Consider the following 18576-nt stretch of genomic DNA (forward strand, 5'->3'; position numbering starts at 1 on the left):
TGTTAACAGGACTCAATTGTATATGAAGAACAACAATACATAATCCAACTTTTCTTACAAGACAAGAGACAAAAGAAGACTTTTTAATAGGACTATATTTTTTCAGTCTGCTAATATGAACAAAAGATTATTATTAATAGAAACATGAAGCTGATAATTCAAACATTTGACAAACTAGAGCTACGAATTGCTTGAAAGAGTATATTGAAGGGAAAACAGACTTGGTGTCTTATTACAACTGTTAGTAAAGAACTAGTTAACTCTTTAATGTTGGGTATTGCTCATCTCCGTTCTATATTTACAATTTCTGGTTGAATCAAACCATGTTCTTGTCCAAAGATAATAACCTCACCAATCGCTTGCCACCACCTGAGATCCCTAGTTCAATCCAAATGTGAGCATGGTTATTTTGCATTTGTAGGCTCTGCTTGAATCGAAAGGCCATAATTAAACCATTGATTGATTAAGTGGTATGAAACTATGCAAATAGAGATAGAGAAAGTTGGGACACTTACATACTATTATTGCTGGACTTTCCGGAACTCTGTCAGAACTGGGTAGATATTCTCAAATGCAGTGTAAGTCTCTTCTCTCATCTGATAATGTAAACTCCGGATTTCATCAGAAGACATACATTTTCATGGAAAAATTTGTAATCATTTGAGAGAGAAAGCATAATTATTACCTTGGCTCCAGTTATAACAATCTTTCCGGACACAAAAATAAGCAGAACAATCTTTGGTTGTTTCATCCTATATATCAATCCTGGAAATAGCTCAGGCTCATACTGGACATCAATGATGAGAGAGGTACGAATCATCAGACCGATTTAAATCCATCTTACAAGTATATATGATCACAATGCTTGAGATCACTTACACTTGAGAAAGCACTATGAGAGTGTGAAAGACCTTCAAGCCTAATCGGGAATTTGACGTCACATGAGCCTACAATGTTCTGTATCTTGAAATCCTGCAAATTGAAATCAGCTAATGTTATTACTAGACTGTATACATAGTTTGTCCTTCCAATAAGAAACCAAACGAATTGCTGACTGAGATAGAAAAGTATAATACAGTGTATGTTGGATCAGGGACAGAAATAGACATATGAGTACCTTAAACCTTGCAGGAAAGCCAAGCTTCTGAACAATCCGAGCATACTGAACAACAAAAAGGAATTCTTTAGTATAACAGAGAAGAAACACCTACTAGAATAATATCAAGTTTCTAACTAACAGTGCTGCTAGAAGAACTTCAGACCGCACTGAGAGAAGCTAGTTACCTTTCTTGCAGCCAGCTTTGAAAGATGTTCACTTTTAGCTCCGGTACACACCTAAAATTGAACATAGATGCCCGTTAGAAAACAAAGAACATGGTAGATCAAGGCATATGAGAAAAAAGTGACGAAACAAGCTGTAAGTCTATAAAGCATACCATTTTCCCAGATGCAAAGATCAACGCTGTAGTCTTTGGCTCTCTAATCCTCATAATTACAGCAGCAAAACGCTGGAACACGAATCACTTAAGATTAAACCAAATCTGAGGATATAAACCAAACTAGTATAACTTGCAATAGCCAATCAGATTTCACAATCAATAAATAACTATTGGATAAGTGTAAACGTTATTGCATATCATTTACAAATGCAGACCTTCAATTCAGATTTACTAAAATAAAAAGTAACACAAAAGAAAAAGAACCAAACCTTAGGATTGTATTCAGCATTCCTCGCCTGCAAGGCAATGGCTTTAAGATCAAGCTTGCAGTCTAAGTTCACTGTTGAGACAATATTTCTGAAACAAACAAAAGATAAAATCTTGTCATTCACACAGAACCTAAAACGAGGAAATAAAGACAAGAGACACAAAAAGAGAACTCACTGAAGAGTTGGAACAATCCCAGAAGGATGCTTAGTAAGGTCAACTGGTTGGCTCCCTTCCATTCCTTGATCAGCCATTCTCTATCATAATCGTAAACACACATCAGCTAAATCACATCTTAAACAAGAACATGTCGATCTAAAACCCAACAAGCATCCACGATAAAGATTCTCTTTTTTTTTTAAGACAAAATCAGTGTTTTGATTATAGAATCCTAGAAACGTTGTCTCACAATCAAACAAGGAAAAAGCTACGAAACACAACTTGAGAACATGAGATCTCAAAATTCGAAACAAAGCGAACTCAAAATTCAAATCAAATCCGAGGAACCGAAACCAATTAGGAACAAAGGGTAAGAAGCAAATTCAAACCTTTCGCTAGTTAAATAATCCGGAATTTCAAAAGAAAAATCTAGGGTTTTCGTAACCCTATATAAAGATTGGATGAAATTCCCCAAAAAAATGGCGAAAGGAAGGTGAAAAGATTCAAAAGAACAAAAAAAGGCGAAGGGCTTTTTATACGAAGATGAAATAAAAATTTAGAGGGAAAGAGATTTGTAAATTTGGAGTTTATATAAAGGAGAGAGCTTTTGATTTTCAATATCGCTCTCTGGGGGAAGGGATGAGATTTGTGATCTGAGGGGAGAGAGAGAGAGAAAGAGGCTCACAATATCGGGTTTTGGGATCTCGAGGACCTTATGGTCAACATTATTACCTTTATATACTTTCCTTAACTACCCTTGGTCTCTCTTGTTGGGTGAGGGTAATTCGGGGAAATCAGCTTGTTAGATCTTAATGTTACGGTCTTTGTTGGAATCTTAAGAGAAGGTCCACTCTTTGTCTGCCACGTATTCGATATTACACGATGTGTTGTGCAAGTTTCGTTTTTTTTTGGTCTTTTATAATATACATACTTAAGTTACAACACAACGACGGCCTTTAGTTATTACAAACCAGTGGTAGACTAGAGACTGTCAAATTATTGCATGGTTTCATCATCATGAAGGTCCAAAACTTGTAAAAGATTATTCACGTCAGTCCCCTGGCCCTCTCTGACGAGTTCGTGGCGATTTACTTCGTGTGACACCAGCTTTTACATTTTCAAATTGTTGTGCTCCATTTCCTTCCCCTTCATAATTTTTATTTTTTAAAAAAAAGAGAAATAATATACAGATGAGATAAAGAAGAACTGAATATGAGTTTGATAATTATTGTATGATCAAGATTCTTGATTCAAGAAGACGGTCACACTTACTTGGCAAGGTTCGGCTCATAGCTGCGTTGTACGCGGAGAGTAATAAGAGAATAATCAAAGTGACTAGGAATATAACCTGACGATTCATTGCTTCTTTTTGTTTTGGGTTTAGACTACTAATCTCTGAGGTAATATGTAATAAGTTGATGTCCATGCTACAATACTTATATATATACAAGGAGGTTTGGTGGAAGCGTCAATATATACTGTATTAGTATATAGTATTAAAGTTAAGTTCGTTTTATACCGCATCTTGGTCGTAAGTCGTAACTTCGGTTATTATTACACTTGTGAACTCTAGCTTTTAAGAATTCTAACTAATTTCTCTGGACGCGTAAACAAAAGTTTATCATTAATTAAGACCAGGAATCGTTATTTCTGTAAGTAAAGTTAAGGAAAAGGTACATTATAAAGTTCAAACGAATCAACTCTATTTTGAATTTTTGGTGATGGATGATCCGCAAGATATTAGCTATGAATTCTAAACTATGTTCTTACAGCTTGGATTTCTAAACCGTTTAATGATAAAAGATGTTGGCAAACAACAAAATAGCGGTGATGAATTTTGTAAAAAATAATAATTTTCTTACCACTATTTATGTTATTTGGCCATTAACTTACCAATATTTAATCTTAACATATTAAATTGAAGCTACATATTAAATTCTGCAAAAGATAGATCCAAACAATAGCAACACACAAACTGAAATAAATCCTTTCAAAAAATGTGTAAAATTTATTCGAAAAAAATTATTTTTACATCAAAGTGCAGTTTATAACTTTGTCAAATCATTTGGTCATAAAACTCAAAGAAAGAAATAGTTTCGTTAGACCATCTCCACTGGAGATTGCTTTAGGGATTACTTAATATTTTATGGCTTAAAAATAGATTAAAAAAAAAACCCAAAATATGGATCATTTATCAGAAAATCGTTTCTAATAAAGGAATCGGAAACCATCTATAAGACATGATATGTGTCAATTGTTGATTTGGTAATGAGTAAATAGAAAAGACCATTTTTTATTCTTCTTATTTTTTTCTTTCCTTTCTCCCGAATTTATATCTCCCTTCTCTCGATGGAACCCAACATTCACACCTCAAATCCATCTTCTCTCTTTCTTTTCCGGTCATCGATTCTTATAGGCCTAGGCGTTCGGATATTCAGATCGGATATTTCGGATTCGGATTTTTCGAATTTATAATTCTAAAATCCATTTAGATATTTTCAAATTTTAGATTCGGATCGGATTTTTCAGGTTTGGATTCGGTTATCCAAAGTACTCAAAAATCTAAAATATTGTGTCCAAATCTATTCAAACTGTTTGAAAATAATCAAATATCTATAAATTACTTGTATTTTTTACCTAAATATACTCAAAAATAGTTGTAATACATGAAAATATTTAAAATATACAAAATTTAAACTTTTAGACACTTGTTATTACAACTTGTAAGCATTACTAAGATATCCATTCGGATTTCGGTTCGGATCGGGTTTGGATTCGGATTTTCGGATTTTGAAATTTAGAATCCGTTCGGATATTTCTAAATTTTCGGTTTGGATCGGATCAGATTTTAAAAATCTGATTCGGATTAGTTTTTTCGGATTCAGATATTATGCCCAGGTCTAGATTCTCATCTCCACATCTCGGCTTCTCCTCAAGAGGTCCTACTCTTACACTTGAATGTTATTCGAATCTTCCCAATCTTTTGTTCTTAGGCTATGCGGTTTATAGAATTTAGGTTATGTATTAAGCTCTCCAATTGTTGAAATTTGGATCACTAAGTTAAGCAATTGAAGCAATGAGGATACTTTTTTGGAACTGAAATTGATTATAGTGAGATGATTATGATTTGATTAAGTAATCTTATGAACGGTCCCCAAATTTTTTTTTCTTTTTTAAACAGGCAGCGACATATCCTTATTTTCCCGGCCAATAACCTACTTTGACTGGTGATGTCGATTTCTTGCTCAAGGTTTTTAAGCTCAGCTCTGGCAGTTACTCAAACTATGATGGGTTTTTGAGAAAAAAAAAATAGAAAAAGTTTCATTCTTTGATGCTTGTTATGCTATTCCTCCTCTGCTTACTGTTTTGATGTTGTTTGTTGTCTTAATTTAGAACATGGAATAAGCAAGAGTAGATGGAGCTCTCATTGTGCAACCCATCAATCACAAGTTTGATCATTCGAGAGAGAAGGAACGGCCCACTGCTGCAGATGTCTCTCTTCTCTCATTGTCACTTTGTTATTAGATACTTGTTTATTTCAAGAACAGTTTCGGACTATCACTACTGGTGAGTTTTATTTGATGAATCAGTACTTAGAGCATTCATTATCTTATTATGAATCAAGTTTGATAGATTCTCAAGGAGATGAACACCTATAACAATTCTTGAATAGCCACTTATATGTGATGTATCCTTCAGATTCCAAACAAAAGAGCCTGCAAAAAAAAAGAACGACCATGCATTGGTATGTATATGCTTGTTTGTGGTATTGTTCTTGGCTAAAAGCTTTGTCAAATTTGAAATGTTATATGGCTAATTTTATCCGTCAAACAACGGAAGCTTGCATATTAACCGAGTTGTTGTCTCATTCTCAGGTTTTCTTGACGAACTTGTAGTAAAAGTTTGCATTTTTCTCTTTTCTCTTGCTTGCTTCTTGATGGATTGTTTCCTTTATGCAGATTGACATATTCCTTCAGGTTCTACAAGCTGATGGAGGTAAGAGTAACTTACTAATTCTCTGTATTTCAGGAACAAGATCATGTTTTGTATTGCACCATAAGTTATTATTATCAGGTTAAGACCTTTTGGGGTTTTATTTAATAGGGTTTTGAGAAGTGATGTCAGGAATGTATCTGGGTGACATTGTTCGTCGAGTATTACCTACAACGTGCACTCCAAATGCAAAATTTAAATCTGGGAACAACATTGTTTGTTGGTGGATTGAATGTTTCCTACTCTCTCTCTCTCTCTCTCTCTCTCTCTCTCTCTCTCTCCTCTTTTTAATTTTGATTAAACTAAAGCGTTACTGTTGTTTGTTGGATTTTTGTTTTTTACAGGACGATGAAAAAACAAAATGTTTAGGCTAAGCAAAGACATTGATTCAGCATTTCAAGGTGTTGGAACCAAAAGGTATGACTTTGTTTTACTCGTTTATGAGAGAGATCTATGGACATTTTGTTTGTTTTTGTTTCTCTTTATGTTTAAACCTTGTTTGTTTGGGGGTTTTAGTGGCTTAGAGATTTGGTGTGTTTATAATAACCAGGTCGTTTCTATCCCAAAATCTTCTTTTGGAAAATTCCACTTTGGAAATGCATACCTTGTTCTCAGAGTGAGTACGCTGTTTCTCTCACTTTTGTGTGACAAATATAGCCCATTTTGAAGTAATGTGGTTAGTTTTAGCTCTTGCTCCATGATGTGTAGACTGTTTTGCCCAAGATCGGATCTCCCCAGTATGACATTCACTATTGGCCTTGAAATGACGCAAATGAGGTTTGTCTAATCACCTAGTGTTAATTTTATATGCTGACTATGAAATCTGGTAACATATTGAGTTTTTTTTCAACCCTTTTTTATCTGAAGGTGGACTCAGTTTTGGCATCTGACAAAGCTGAGAAGGTGCAATACCGTGAAGATAAGGTGCAGAACTTGGATGTTGTACGGTGCAATACCGTGAAGTTCAAGGTCAAGAGACTGAGAAGTTTCTCTCTTACTTTAAACCTTGTATTATACCTGTTGAAGGGAATTATTCACCAAAAAATGGATTGGCTGGCGATACATACCAAGTCACCTTGTTAAGCTGCAAAGGAGATCATGTTGTTCGTGTTAAAGAGGTAATATACTAATATGTGTTTGGAATAGGAATCTTTGAACATTGTCCAATTTATAATATATGATGTCGTATAATTTTCGTTGTCTAATTTGATCTCACCTCAAGTATCTTCGATTTTGTTCGTATTATTTTCCGATTTTGTAATATATGTTTAATATTTCCGAACTATGGAAAATATTTTTGTTTTCTTTTTAATATAAGATAAGTAATTGAAATAATTGTTTTGTCATTTTGGATTATTAAATAATTTACTAAAATTTGATAAATAATAAACAATTGTATAAAAATTATTATTTTAATCTATATTATTATTTTTGAAGTACATTTTGGTTTATGCTCTTCAAGTTTTGCTTATTTAATATGTTTTATTTACAACATTAACCCTTAACAATTTTTCTAACATAACATTTCGTAGAAAGTCAGTTAATGGAACTATTTAAATCTACCTAATTTGATACGTTTATTGCCATAAATAGCTGGACAACATCTATACATTTCAATTTTTCCATAAACAACTCTACACATTAAATTTTTAATCCCATAAAAATCTTCAAACCTGTTTTAATAGATTTTTAAAGAAAAAATATGTTAGTTTCCTTATATTATCTCGGCTTAATTAATAGTTTTCATTTAATATTTTATACATTTATTGAAGAAATATACATAATATTAGCTTAAAATCGAGAATAGAAACAAACAATATCTCCAATTTCCTAAACAAGGATAACAAAGAGAACTAGTAAATGCTAACAATAAAGCGTGCAATCAAAATCAAATCTTTATGTTAAAAACTTAAAATAGTTATACCAAAAAAAATTGTTCGACGAATGATTCTACAAATATGACTATCATATTTAAAATATATATATTTAGCACATTTTAGATTGCAAAAAGATTTGATTACCACAATACATATGTTAATTTTTATATACATTTAACACATAAAATAACTATTACTTTTCACATATCTCTATATCTATATATACATTTTTAAAAACATTTATGAAATAAATCCTGAAGTTCATACCTATTTACAAGGAATGCCATTGCCATTAAATTTTATAATTATTTTTTGCTTTAAATAATATTAAATTTGGAATCTAATTGAAGAAGATTTTCTCTTAATCAAATTTCCAAAAGTATTGGTCCAACACCCATTAGCATTAAATATTATATATTTAATTAATCTATTCTCTAAAAAAACTGTACTAAACATTAAACACAATTGATTTACCGTAGACAATAATAACAGCGGAGATTTCCGATTAAACTTCATGTAAACAATGAAAATTATACACTACATGTAGACATCGGAAATTATACACTACATAATATATTGATGTAAAACTATAGTAAATTTAAAAAATACAAAAGATATCATTTACATATATAGTTAATATAATAAATATTTTTTTTTTACCTTTCTAAACAAAAAATATAGCCCTGCGGTGTACCGCGGGTGAATATCTAGTTATTCTACATTAAAAGACACAATCAAGCGGTGTACCGCGGGTCAAAACTTAGATAACATAGTAACATCTATATTAAAAAGCAAGAAAAAAACTTAACCATTTTATTTAAAATCATATATGAACATTAAAATCATCTCGTAAATTCAATAAATAGTTATAAGTATATAATTTAAGAATTAATAAAACAACAGCAAAATAACAAACAAATATAATATACGTATTTTAAATATTTAAAAATTAAAAAATATAGTTCCGCAGTATACCGCAGATTAAAATCTTAGTAACTAAACAATGTTGATGGAGGTTAAGGGTGATTTTTCTAAAAGTTTAAGTGGTTTGCTTTCATTAGTTTAATATTAATTATATAATTAATTTAATTATGAGCTCTAGTGGATATGGTTTTAGTGTGTGGCAAACCAGACCTCCATGCATTTATCGTAGTCTCCATCTCCTTGCTCTCTTATGGAACATTTAACCAAGATAATTCTCTTATGTAGCTCAGGTAACATGTTTAAATTTCGAATTCGTTGATACATGCTATTGTGGGACGACGAGAACAAGGTGCTAAAAAGGCCACGTACGATATCAAGAAGCTGCTTCTGTTATACACTAAAACAATCCGATCCGTTTTTTTTAATAATAAATACTCTACAACTAACAGTCTCATACCCACTAGTCACCTAACCACAAACACAGCCAACAACGGAAATAACAATACCAATAAATATCCAATAATCAATAAATAATAACCAGTAATAATTCCAATCAATATAAACTAGAGAACCAGCAATCCTAAACAACATTCTAGGACTCAACTCTAGCAACCTAGCAAGCCAGACAACATCCAATCGAGTCCCTAAAACATCCTCCTCTTCATTGCCTTGATTCCACAATCACACTTTACTTTTACATGCACCACAAACACAAATTACAATGCACGAATATTTAATAAACACTCAGTAAGACAACCCTCTCATCCACTAGGCTATAAACACAAGCAATAGAGACATCTCTAACCATCAACCAACAATCAACAAACATCAACCACAAACCAGGACTCTGCATCGACCAACACCAACCATGCATCGACCGACACCTATTGGGGTTGCATCGACCGACACAAAGCTTGCATCGATCGTCACGCACACTGCATCGACGACGCATGCTTGACATAGCACGAAAACCCTAGGTTTAACGCGTCGTTCTCGTATTTGCATCGACCGACGCACAAAGTGCATCGACCGACGCACATGCCGAGCATCGTTTTTTCCCGAAACTTCTCGCTGGATCTTCGTTCCTATCCCAAGCCACAAGAAAGCCTCACAAAGTCCCAAACAACATTCTAATAAGCCACACAACACATAAACAAACAGATCAGAGAAATCTCCAGGTTAGATAAGCCATGGTTATGCACTTACCTTTGCCAAGACGATTCTGAACCTCAAACAAGCAAGAAAACACTTCCAGGAAGCTCCTACAACGATCCCAACTACAGATCTCTACAGGAACAGCTTCCAATCTCCCAAACTCCTCAGGAACACTCAAGAACACTTAGGAACACCTTTTCTCTCTTTTCTTTCTCTCAAAAGTGGCTAAACACGACTAATGAGACAGAAACTCGTGTTAAAGGTTTTTCCTAACCCAAAATGCAGCGTTTAACTTAAACTCGTCCGCTCATAACCGGCCTTGCATCGACCGATACACCCTCTAAACCGGGATTCTGGTTCGCGGATGTTACAATTCTCCCCCACCAACATAGATTCGTCATCGAATCTCGAACAACTATCAATCAAGGACTCCCGTGCAACCGTCTCCACGGCCCGCACTCCTCCGACCGATCTACGAAATATCACCTCTAGGCGATAGACTCACGTTCCAGACATTATTTGCTCTCGACTTTTGGACTTTCCTTTACTCATAGGCCTAAACCTTGAGTTTTTATTGGCTCCTCATCAGACCTAAGTCTGCATGCCATAATGTTGGCTCCTCATCGGGCCTAAGCCTGCATGTCCTATATATAAGGAAGTCCAATATTCGTTTCTCGGGTTGCCACCCTACAACGCGCCCCCGAATCGTCATCCGAAGTCGATATACCAATCATACTTCCAAGCCACAAAGTCTTCGAATATGGTAGTACTAGGAGAACTAAAGTCCTCCAAGAGTCGCGAGCAAACAATTCTGAGCACGTATCCAGGTTTCCTTCCCGTGGCTCGCGTAAAACAACACAATGTCCTACCAACCACATATCCCCTCACTAGAATACCTCATGACCACACATGGATCATCTCGCTGCCGCTAGGGCCGCCACAAAGGCCAAACAAATGTCCTAAATAGGACCGCCACTGTAACATCCGCGAACCGAAATCCCGGTTTAGGGATTTGCATCGCTCGATGCAAGGTTGTTTTCTGCGGACGAGTTTATGTGAAACGCTGCATTTTGGGCAAAGGAAAAGGGGAAAAACCCTGAAGCCGTTTCTTTTGTCTCATTAGTTGTTTTGGCCGCTTTTGAGAGAGGGAAAAGAGAGAAAGAGTGTTCTTGGTGTTCTTGGAGATTTTCTGGAGATTTGAGGCTGTTTCCTGTAGAGATCTGTAGCTGGGATCGTTGTAGGAGCTTCCTAGGAGCGTTGTTTTGCTTGTTTGAGGTTCAGATTCGTCTTGGCAAAGGTAAGTGCATGACCATGTCTTATCTAAGCTGGAGATTTCTCTGATCTGCTTGCTATGTGTTGTTAGACTTGTTAGATTGTTATTTGGGACGTTAGGAAGTTTTCTTGTGGCTTGGGATCAAGTTTTCTGGTTGTAGGAACAAAGATACGGCGAGAAGCTTCGGGGGAAAACGATGCTCGGCATTGCATCGGTCGATGCAAATGCGAGGACGGCGCGTAAACTCTAGGGTTTTCGTGTTATGTCGAGCATGCGTCGGTCGATGCAATGGGAGCATCGGTCGATGCAAGTTAACCTTGCAAAGGTCGATGCAGATCTTGCGTCGGTCGACACAACCTCCAACTGGTGTCGGCCGATACATGTTGGTGTCGGTCGATGCTGAGTCCTGGTTTGTTATTGTTGATTGTTTATTGATGGTTGGAGATGTCTATATTGCTTATGTGTATAGCCCAGAAGATGGGAGGATTGCCTTACTGAGTGTTTATAAAATACTCATTCATTGCAATATGTGTTTGTGGTGCAGGTAAAGGCAAAGTTTGATCGTGGAATCAAGTCAATGAAGAGGTGGATATTCTAGGGACTCGATTGGATGTTGTCTGGCATTGCTAGGTTGCTAGAGTTGGATCTTTAGAACTTGCTAGGTTGATGGTTCCTTTTTTCCTGTTGTTTGATATTGGAGTATTGTTATATTCGATTATTGGTTATTAGCTCTTGGATTATTGTTTGGATATTGGTATCTGGTATTTCCGCTGTTGGTTGTGCTTGTGGTTAGGTGGCTAGTGGGTATGGGACCACTAGTTGTAGTTTATTATTATTATTATTATTTACTATTTATTATTTAAAAAAAAAACGGGTCAGGTTGTTTCATCCACAAAGGCCAAACAAATGTCCTAAACAGGACCACCACCAAGGCCAAACAAATGTCCTAAACAAGACCGCCACCAAGGCCAAACAAATGTCATTAACAGGACCGTCACAAAGACCACTTGTCTCGAAGGACCGTTACGAATACCACCCGTCCCGAAGGACCGTCATAAAGACCACTTGTCTCAAAGGACCGTTACGAAGACCATACATCCTGAAGGATCGCCATAACAGGCCACACGTCCCGAAGGACCGCCTAAACAGGCACATTGGCTAAACAGCCTGCCACAAAGGCCACGCAATTGGCTAAACAGCCCGCCACAAAGGCCACACAATTAGCTAAACAGCCCGCCACAAAGGCCGCACAATGTCTCACAAGACCGCCACACACAGGCACAATGACTCAAAAGTCCGCCACGAAGGCCAAACAAGCCTCTCCAAGGCCCACAACCACTAAAAAAATGGTCAAATTCTAACTCACATAAAACTTACCATTTTTAGAACTTTCCACTTTTGGGAACTTTCCACTCTTGCAAATTCCATTTCAGGAAACTTTCTTTTTCCGATATCAGCTTCGCGGAACTTCATATCCCGAACACCACCTCATCTTGTTATTTAGTTGCACAACCAACCACCGCTAAGCGACCAAGTAAACAAGAGAGATGGGCTGGAATACTCCATACCCGCTCCAGCCACGGACTACAACTGGGACCAGGTTAGACAAGTTCAAGTCGCGACCTGCTTCTCGAACCACTTCTTAAACCTTGCCTTCATCCTCGCCACTGGCTCCCAAGTCTGCTCCTCAACACCATCACAGTCCCAAAGGACTCTCATCAAAGGAATCTTCTTCCTCTGAAGTTCCTTGATCTTCCTCTTGAGCATTCTCACTGGTCTCGCCTCCAAAGTCATGTTAGGCTGAAGATCCTCATGAATCTTAGCTAACAACTGATCATCCTCATGGAGACACTTCCGCAACATAGACACATGGAAAATCTTGTGGAAAGCACCCATAACCTCAGGTAACTCCTGTCTATATGCCGCCGATCCCACTCGCTCAATCACTCTGAACGGACCCATATACCTTGGACTCAACTTAGTCTCAGTCAATGACCTGTTCGGACCCCGCAATATGGCCATCTTGAGGTACACTCTGTCTCCTATCTGAAACTCAAGATCTCTCCTCCTCCTATCGGCATAACTCCTCTGCCGATCCTAAGCTTCCTTCATGTTCAGCTTGAGAACCCGAATCTTCTCTGAGGTCTCCTGAACTAAATCTGCATCGTAAATGCTCCTCTCTCCCACCTGAGTCCAGCATAACGGTGTATGACACGGCCGCCCATACAAAACCTCATAAGGAGCCATCCCAATACTCGCCTGGTAACTATTGTTGTAAGCAAACTCTACCAAACTCAAGTGGTCTGCCCAATGGCCTCCCCAATCCAACACACACATCCTCAGCAAATCCTCCAGCGTCTAGATAGTCCTCTCCGACTTTCCATCTGTTTGGGGATGATAAGTTGTACTCATATGCACCTTATTGCCCATCTCTGCCTGAAGCGCTCTCCAGAACACCAAAGTGAACTTAGAATACCTATCAGACGCAATGCTCGCTGGAACCCCATGCAACCTGACTATCTCCTTCACATACTTCTTAGCCAAGACCGCTGCTCCATCAGTCTTCTTAACGGCCAGAAAATATGCCGACTTAGTCACCCGGTCCACAATGACCCAAATAGCATCAAATGTCCTGGACACTGGCAAACCCACCATGAAGTCCATAGTAATCATATCCCACTTCCACTCTGGAATGGGAAGACTCTTCAGTAACCCTCATGGAACCTGATGCTCAACTTTCACTAGCTGACACACATCGAACCTCACGACCCAACTAGCTACATCCTTCTTCATCCTGACCCAGTGATAATACCTCTTTAGATCACGATATATCTTAGTCGCTCCTGGATGAATAGAGAACTTGCTCGCATGAGCCTCCCTCAAGATCTCCTGTCTCAGCTCCTCATCTTGGGCACACAAATCCGCTCATGCATCAAAATAGTACCATTAGCCGAAACCTGATACTCAAAACCAACATCCTTTAAGGCATCCACCAGCCCCAAATCCCCTTCCTGTGCTAACCGCACTCTACTCAGAAGATCTGCTCAGTCAGCCGCCTCCAAACCCAACGGCTCTTGCGACACCGCACACAAACTCAACGCACTGAACTCTCCTATGAGAGACTCCATCCTCCTCCTGAGCCTAAGCTACCCTCTTCCGAATCAGAGCATCAGCAACCGAGTTAGCCTTACCAGGGTGATAAACTATCTCCAAATCATAATCTGTCACAAGCTCCATCCACCGCCTCTGCCTCAAATTCAGCTGGGGCTGAGTGAATATATACTTCAGGCTCTTATGATCTGTAAACACCTGTACCTTTGCACCATAAAGATAAGATCTCCAAATCTACAGGGTAAAAACTACAGCAGCCATCTCCAAGTCATGAGTCGGATAGTTGCCCTCATGCTTCCGCAACTGCCGCGAAGCATAGGCAATCACCTTCCCATGCTGTATCAACACACACCCCAAACCGACTCTAGATGCATCAATATAAACCACATAGGGTTCTCCCTACTCAGGCAAAGCCAACACTGGCGTAGTAATCAACATCTCCTTCAGGCTTGCAAAGCCATCCTCACACTCTTGTGACTAAACAAAAGAAACATCCTTCCCTGTTAACTTATTCATAGGACGTGCTCTGCTCGCAAACCCCTACACAAACCTCCTGTAGTAACCTGCAAAACCGAAGAAACTCCTGATCTCTGTGGCATTCTGCGGTCTAGGCCAATCTCTGATAGTTTGAATCTTCTCCGGATCTACAGAAACCCCCTCTGCAGAAACAATATGACCTAGAAAACCCATCTCACGCTGCCAAAAACTGCACTTGCTCAACTTAGCAAACAATCTCTGCTTCTGCAGCTTCTCAAGAATTTCCTTCAAATGCACTGCATTTTCTTCAGGATTCTTAGAATATACCAGGATATCGTCGATGAAAATGATGACAGACACGTCCAGAAACTCCTGAAACACACTGTTCATCAATCTAATAAACGCTGCTGGCACGTTAGTCAAACCAAAAGGCATCACCACGAACTCAAAATGCCCATACCTAGTCCTGAATGCAGTCTTCCTCACATCTGCCTCATTTATCAAGATCTGATGATAACCCGACGCTAGAACTATCTTGGAGAACCAAGTAGCACCTCTCAACTGATCCAACAACTCATCGATCCTAGGAAGAGGGTAGTTGTTCTTCACAGTGACCCGGTTCATACCCCTGTAGCCAATACACAAGCAGAAACTTCCATCCTTCTTCTTAACGAATAACACCGGCGCTCCCCACGGTGATACACTAGGACGGATGAATCTCTTGTTCAACAGATCCTCTAACTGCTTCTTCAGCTCTGCCATCTCTGCTGGAGCCATTCTGTAAGGAGCCTTGGATAACGGTGTCGTTCCCGATTTCGGTTCAATCGTAAAAGGAACAGACCAAGAATGTGGTAACCCCTGCAACGACTAGAACATATCCTCAAACTCCTCCACAACCTGAATATCGCTAACCGTAGACTGCCCTACTAACTCTGGCATCGATATAGTAACCAAATAGGCCTCACGGCCCTTCTCGATCATCTTCCCAGCCTGCATGGCCGAGATCACGAGACTCCCCGAAGTCGGTCTAATACCCTGAAAAACCAACTACCCTCCTGGACGCTCAAACTCCACCCTACCCCAATGATAATCAAGATGGACCATATGCCGATGCAACCAATCCATCCCCAAGATAACGTCATACAACTCCACTGGACTGATAAGCAAATCTGCTGGCCACGACTCTCCTGCGACCTGAATATCAACTCTCCTAGCTCGTCCAATGACCCTCAGAAGCTTGCCTCCCGCAACTCTGACAACTCCTGTACGCTCTCCGGAATAATGAAGCTATGAGAAGCTCCAAAATCAAACATAACATGGGACTTAAACCCGCCCACCAAAAAGGTCCCTATACAAACCTCATGTGTTGAGAACCTAACACTTTATCACAGGCAAACATATAATCTGAACTTACTAAGAATTCACAAAGACAGAGTACCAGAAATTATACCTGTGATCGCCCGGGCACTGGTTCCACCAGGCTTTGCAGTTGTGTAAACCTGTGACGCCCGCTCAATCCGTGCCACCTGCTGCCCTTCCGGCTGCACCTGATGCAACGCTGCCACTGCCACCGGCTGCAACTTGGGGCACAAGTGTCTGATGTGCCCTGCCTCCCTACAATGATAGCATACACGAGCCGCTGCCGTCGGAGCACTCCTCTTGGGACAGCTATCAACCTTGTGATCCTTTCTCTCACAACCGAAGCAACTCGCACCACTCGGCCTCTGCATAGCCTCCCACATCCTCTTGGTTCCCTGCACAAGCTTGCTGCCCTTGTTAGAACCTCCATGATGTTGAGCCTTACTAGGCTGAACTGCTGGACTAACCGCCACTATCTGTGCTCGGATGTCCTCCTCGATCTCTACCGCAATCTCAACCAGCTCTGCACGCGTAACATAACTCCGCCCTCTACAGTGAACCCTCAAATCGTCACGTAGGGCCCTCAAAAACCTCCTGATCTAAGCCTCCTTAGACTCCATAGGCCGACCCCCATACCTCAGGAGTCGACTGAACTCCAAGTCAAGCTCCCGCACTGATCGAGTCCCTTGAGCTAGCTGAAAGAACTGCACCTCCAACCTATCTAGAGCCTCCCTAGGAAAATACTTGCGGTTGAACTCCAAGATGAAGTTAGCCTAAGATAACTCCCTCTGCATCCTCCTAGCAGCCACAGAAATCCACTACAACTGAGATTCCCCAGTAAGGTTGTGAACCGCTATATCAACCCAAAACTCCTCAGGACATCTGAGAGACTAGAAGTTACGTTCCACACTTGTCCTCCACGCATCAGCAACCGTAGGATCAATACCTCCTAAAAACCGCTCGGTACCAATATGGTTCATCTCTTTCAATATACTGACATAACGAGAGTGAACCCCTACATCCGCAGCCACTAGCTGTTGCACCCCTGCCGCAACTGGCGGCACTACCGGTGCCTGAGCCGGTACCACTCCCGGTAACCACTCTATCAACTGTGTTAACAAGCCCGCAAGATCGACACCAGGGACTCCACCCGCTGGAACTCCCACACCCGGGACCCTAGCATCACCGACCACTGGAGCATCAACACCGCCCCCTCCGACCACACTCATGGAATCCTCCTAGACACCCTGCGACTCGCCAACACCCTCAGCTGTCACACTCTGGTCCGCAGTCTCACTAACCGCTGGGACTCTGCCCCTACCACGACCACGTCCGCGTCCACGACCACGTCCACGTCCTCGACCACGACCAGCAACAGCACCCTCTCTAACCATCTGCACTACCATGAACAGAAGGCTAAGCACACAATTAACATAACACAAAAACATAAACTCACCGTGGAATCACACTGTAGGCTCGAAGAGGATGTTCTAGGACTCCATGCCACACACAATTGACTAACTCACATAATCAATCAAGACATGCAATCCCAAACATCTACAGAACAAAGTCTAGTGAACCCAAACCTAGAACCGTAAGGGCTCTGATACCAAACTGAAACGACCCGACCCGTTTTTTATTTTAATAATAATAATATTAAATACTCTACAACTAGTGGTCCCATACCCACTAGCCATCTAAACACAAACACACCCAACACCGGAAATAACAATACCAATAAATATCCAATAATCAATAAATAATAACCAGTAATAATTCCAATCAACATAAACTAGAGAACCAGCAATCCTAAACAACATTCTAGGACTCAACTCTAGAAACCTAGCAAGCCAGACAGCATCCAATCGAGTCCCTGGAACATCCTCCTCTTCATTGTCTTGATTCCACGATTACACTTTACTTTTACATGCACCACAAACACAAATTGCAATGCATGAGTTTTTAATAAACACTCAGTAAGGCAATCCTCCTATCCACTAGGCTATACACACAAGCAATAGAGACATCTCTAACCATCAACCAACAATCAACAAACATCAACAACAAACCAGGACTCTGCATCGACCAACACCAACCATGCATCGACCGACACCTATTGGGGTTGCATCGACCGACACAAAGCTTGCATCGACCGATGCAAGTTACACTTGCATCGATCGTCACGCACACTGCATCGACCGACGCATGCTCGACATAGCACAAAAATCCTAGGTTTAACGCGTCGTCCTTGCATTTGCATCGACCGACGCATATGCCGAACATCGTTTTTCCCCGAAGCTTCTCGCCGGATCTTCGTTCCTACAAGCAACAAACTCGATCCCAAGCCACAAGAAAGCCTCACAAAGTCCCAAACAACGTTCTGACAAGCCACACAACACATAAACAAACAGATCAGTGAAATCTCCAGCTTAGATAAGCCATGGTCATGCACTTACCTTTGCCAAGACGATTCTGAACCTCAAACAAGCAAGAAAACATTTCCAGGAAGCTCCTACAACGATCCCAGCTACAGATCTCTACA

The 18576-nt window shown here is 39.6% G+C and overlaps 1 protein-coding gene and 2 long non-coding RNA genes across 6 annotated transcripts; 2 read left to right on the forward strand and 1 right to left on the reverse strand.

Moving 5' to 3' along the window:
• On the reverse strand, positions 112-2571 carry LOC104742989 (TATA-box-binding protein 2-like). 3 transcript variants are annotated; one of them, XM_010464102.1, is made up of 10 exons: positions 2255-2571; positions 1884-1963; positions 1709-1796; positions 1437-1508; positions 1285-1335; positions 1118-1162; positions 880-972; positions 686-787; positions 516-596; positions 112-369 (listed from the first exon to the last, which is right to left on the reverse strand). In XM_010464102.1, exons 2-9 carry the CDS (start codon positions 1958-1960, stop codon positions 522-524), a joined length of 603 nt encoding a protein of 200 aa, XP_010462404.1. In that variant the 5' UTR covers positions 1961-1963; positions 2255-2571; the 3' UTR covers positions 112-369; positions 516-521. The 3 variants fall into 3 exon arrangements, with proteins under 3 accessions (XP_010462404.1, XP_010462403.1, XP_010462402.1); XM_010464101.1 differs by having other exon boundaries at positions 112-378; XM_010464100.1 differs by having other exon boundaries at positions 112-424.
• On the forward strand, positions 4747-5601 carry LOC104742990. The gene is made up of 4 exons (XR_760592.2): positions 4747-4804; positions 5047-5115; positions 5259-5432; positions 5565-5601. It is a non-coding gene; the product is annotated as an uncharacterized LOC104742990 (long non-coding RNA).
• LOC109128825 lies at positions 5730-6967 on the forward strand. 2 transcript variants are annotated; one of them, XR_002035133.1, is made up of 6 exons: positions 5730-5740; positions 5825-5861; positions 5970-6275; positions 6409-6474; positions 6567-6635; positions 6726-6967. It is a non-coding gene; the product is annotated as an uncharacterized LOC109128825 (long non-coding RNA). The 2 variants fall into 2 exon arrangements; XR_002035132.1 differs by lacking the exons at positions 5970-6275; positions 6409-6474; positions 6567-6635; positions 6726-6967 and adding an exon at positions 5895-5905.

The sequence above is a fragment of the Camelina sativa genome, chromosome 14 (assembly GCF_000633955.1).
Source record: "Camelina sativa cultivar DH55 chromosome 14, Cs, whole genome shotgun sequence".
Taxonomy (NCBI): domain Eukaryota; kingdom Viridiplantae; phylum Streptophyta; class Magnoliopsida; order Brassicales; family Brassicaceae; genus Camelina; species Camelina sativa.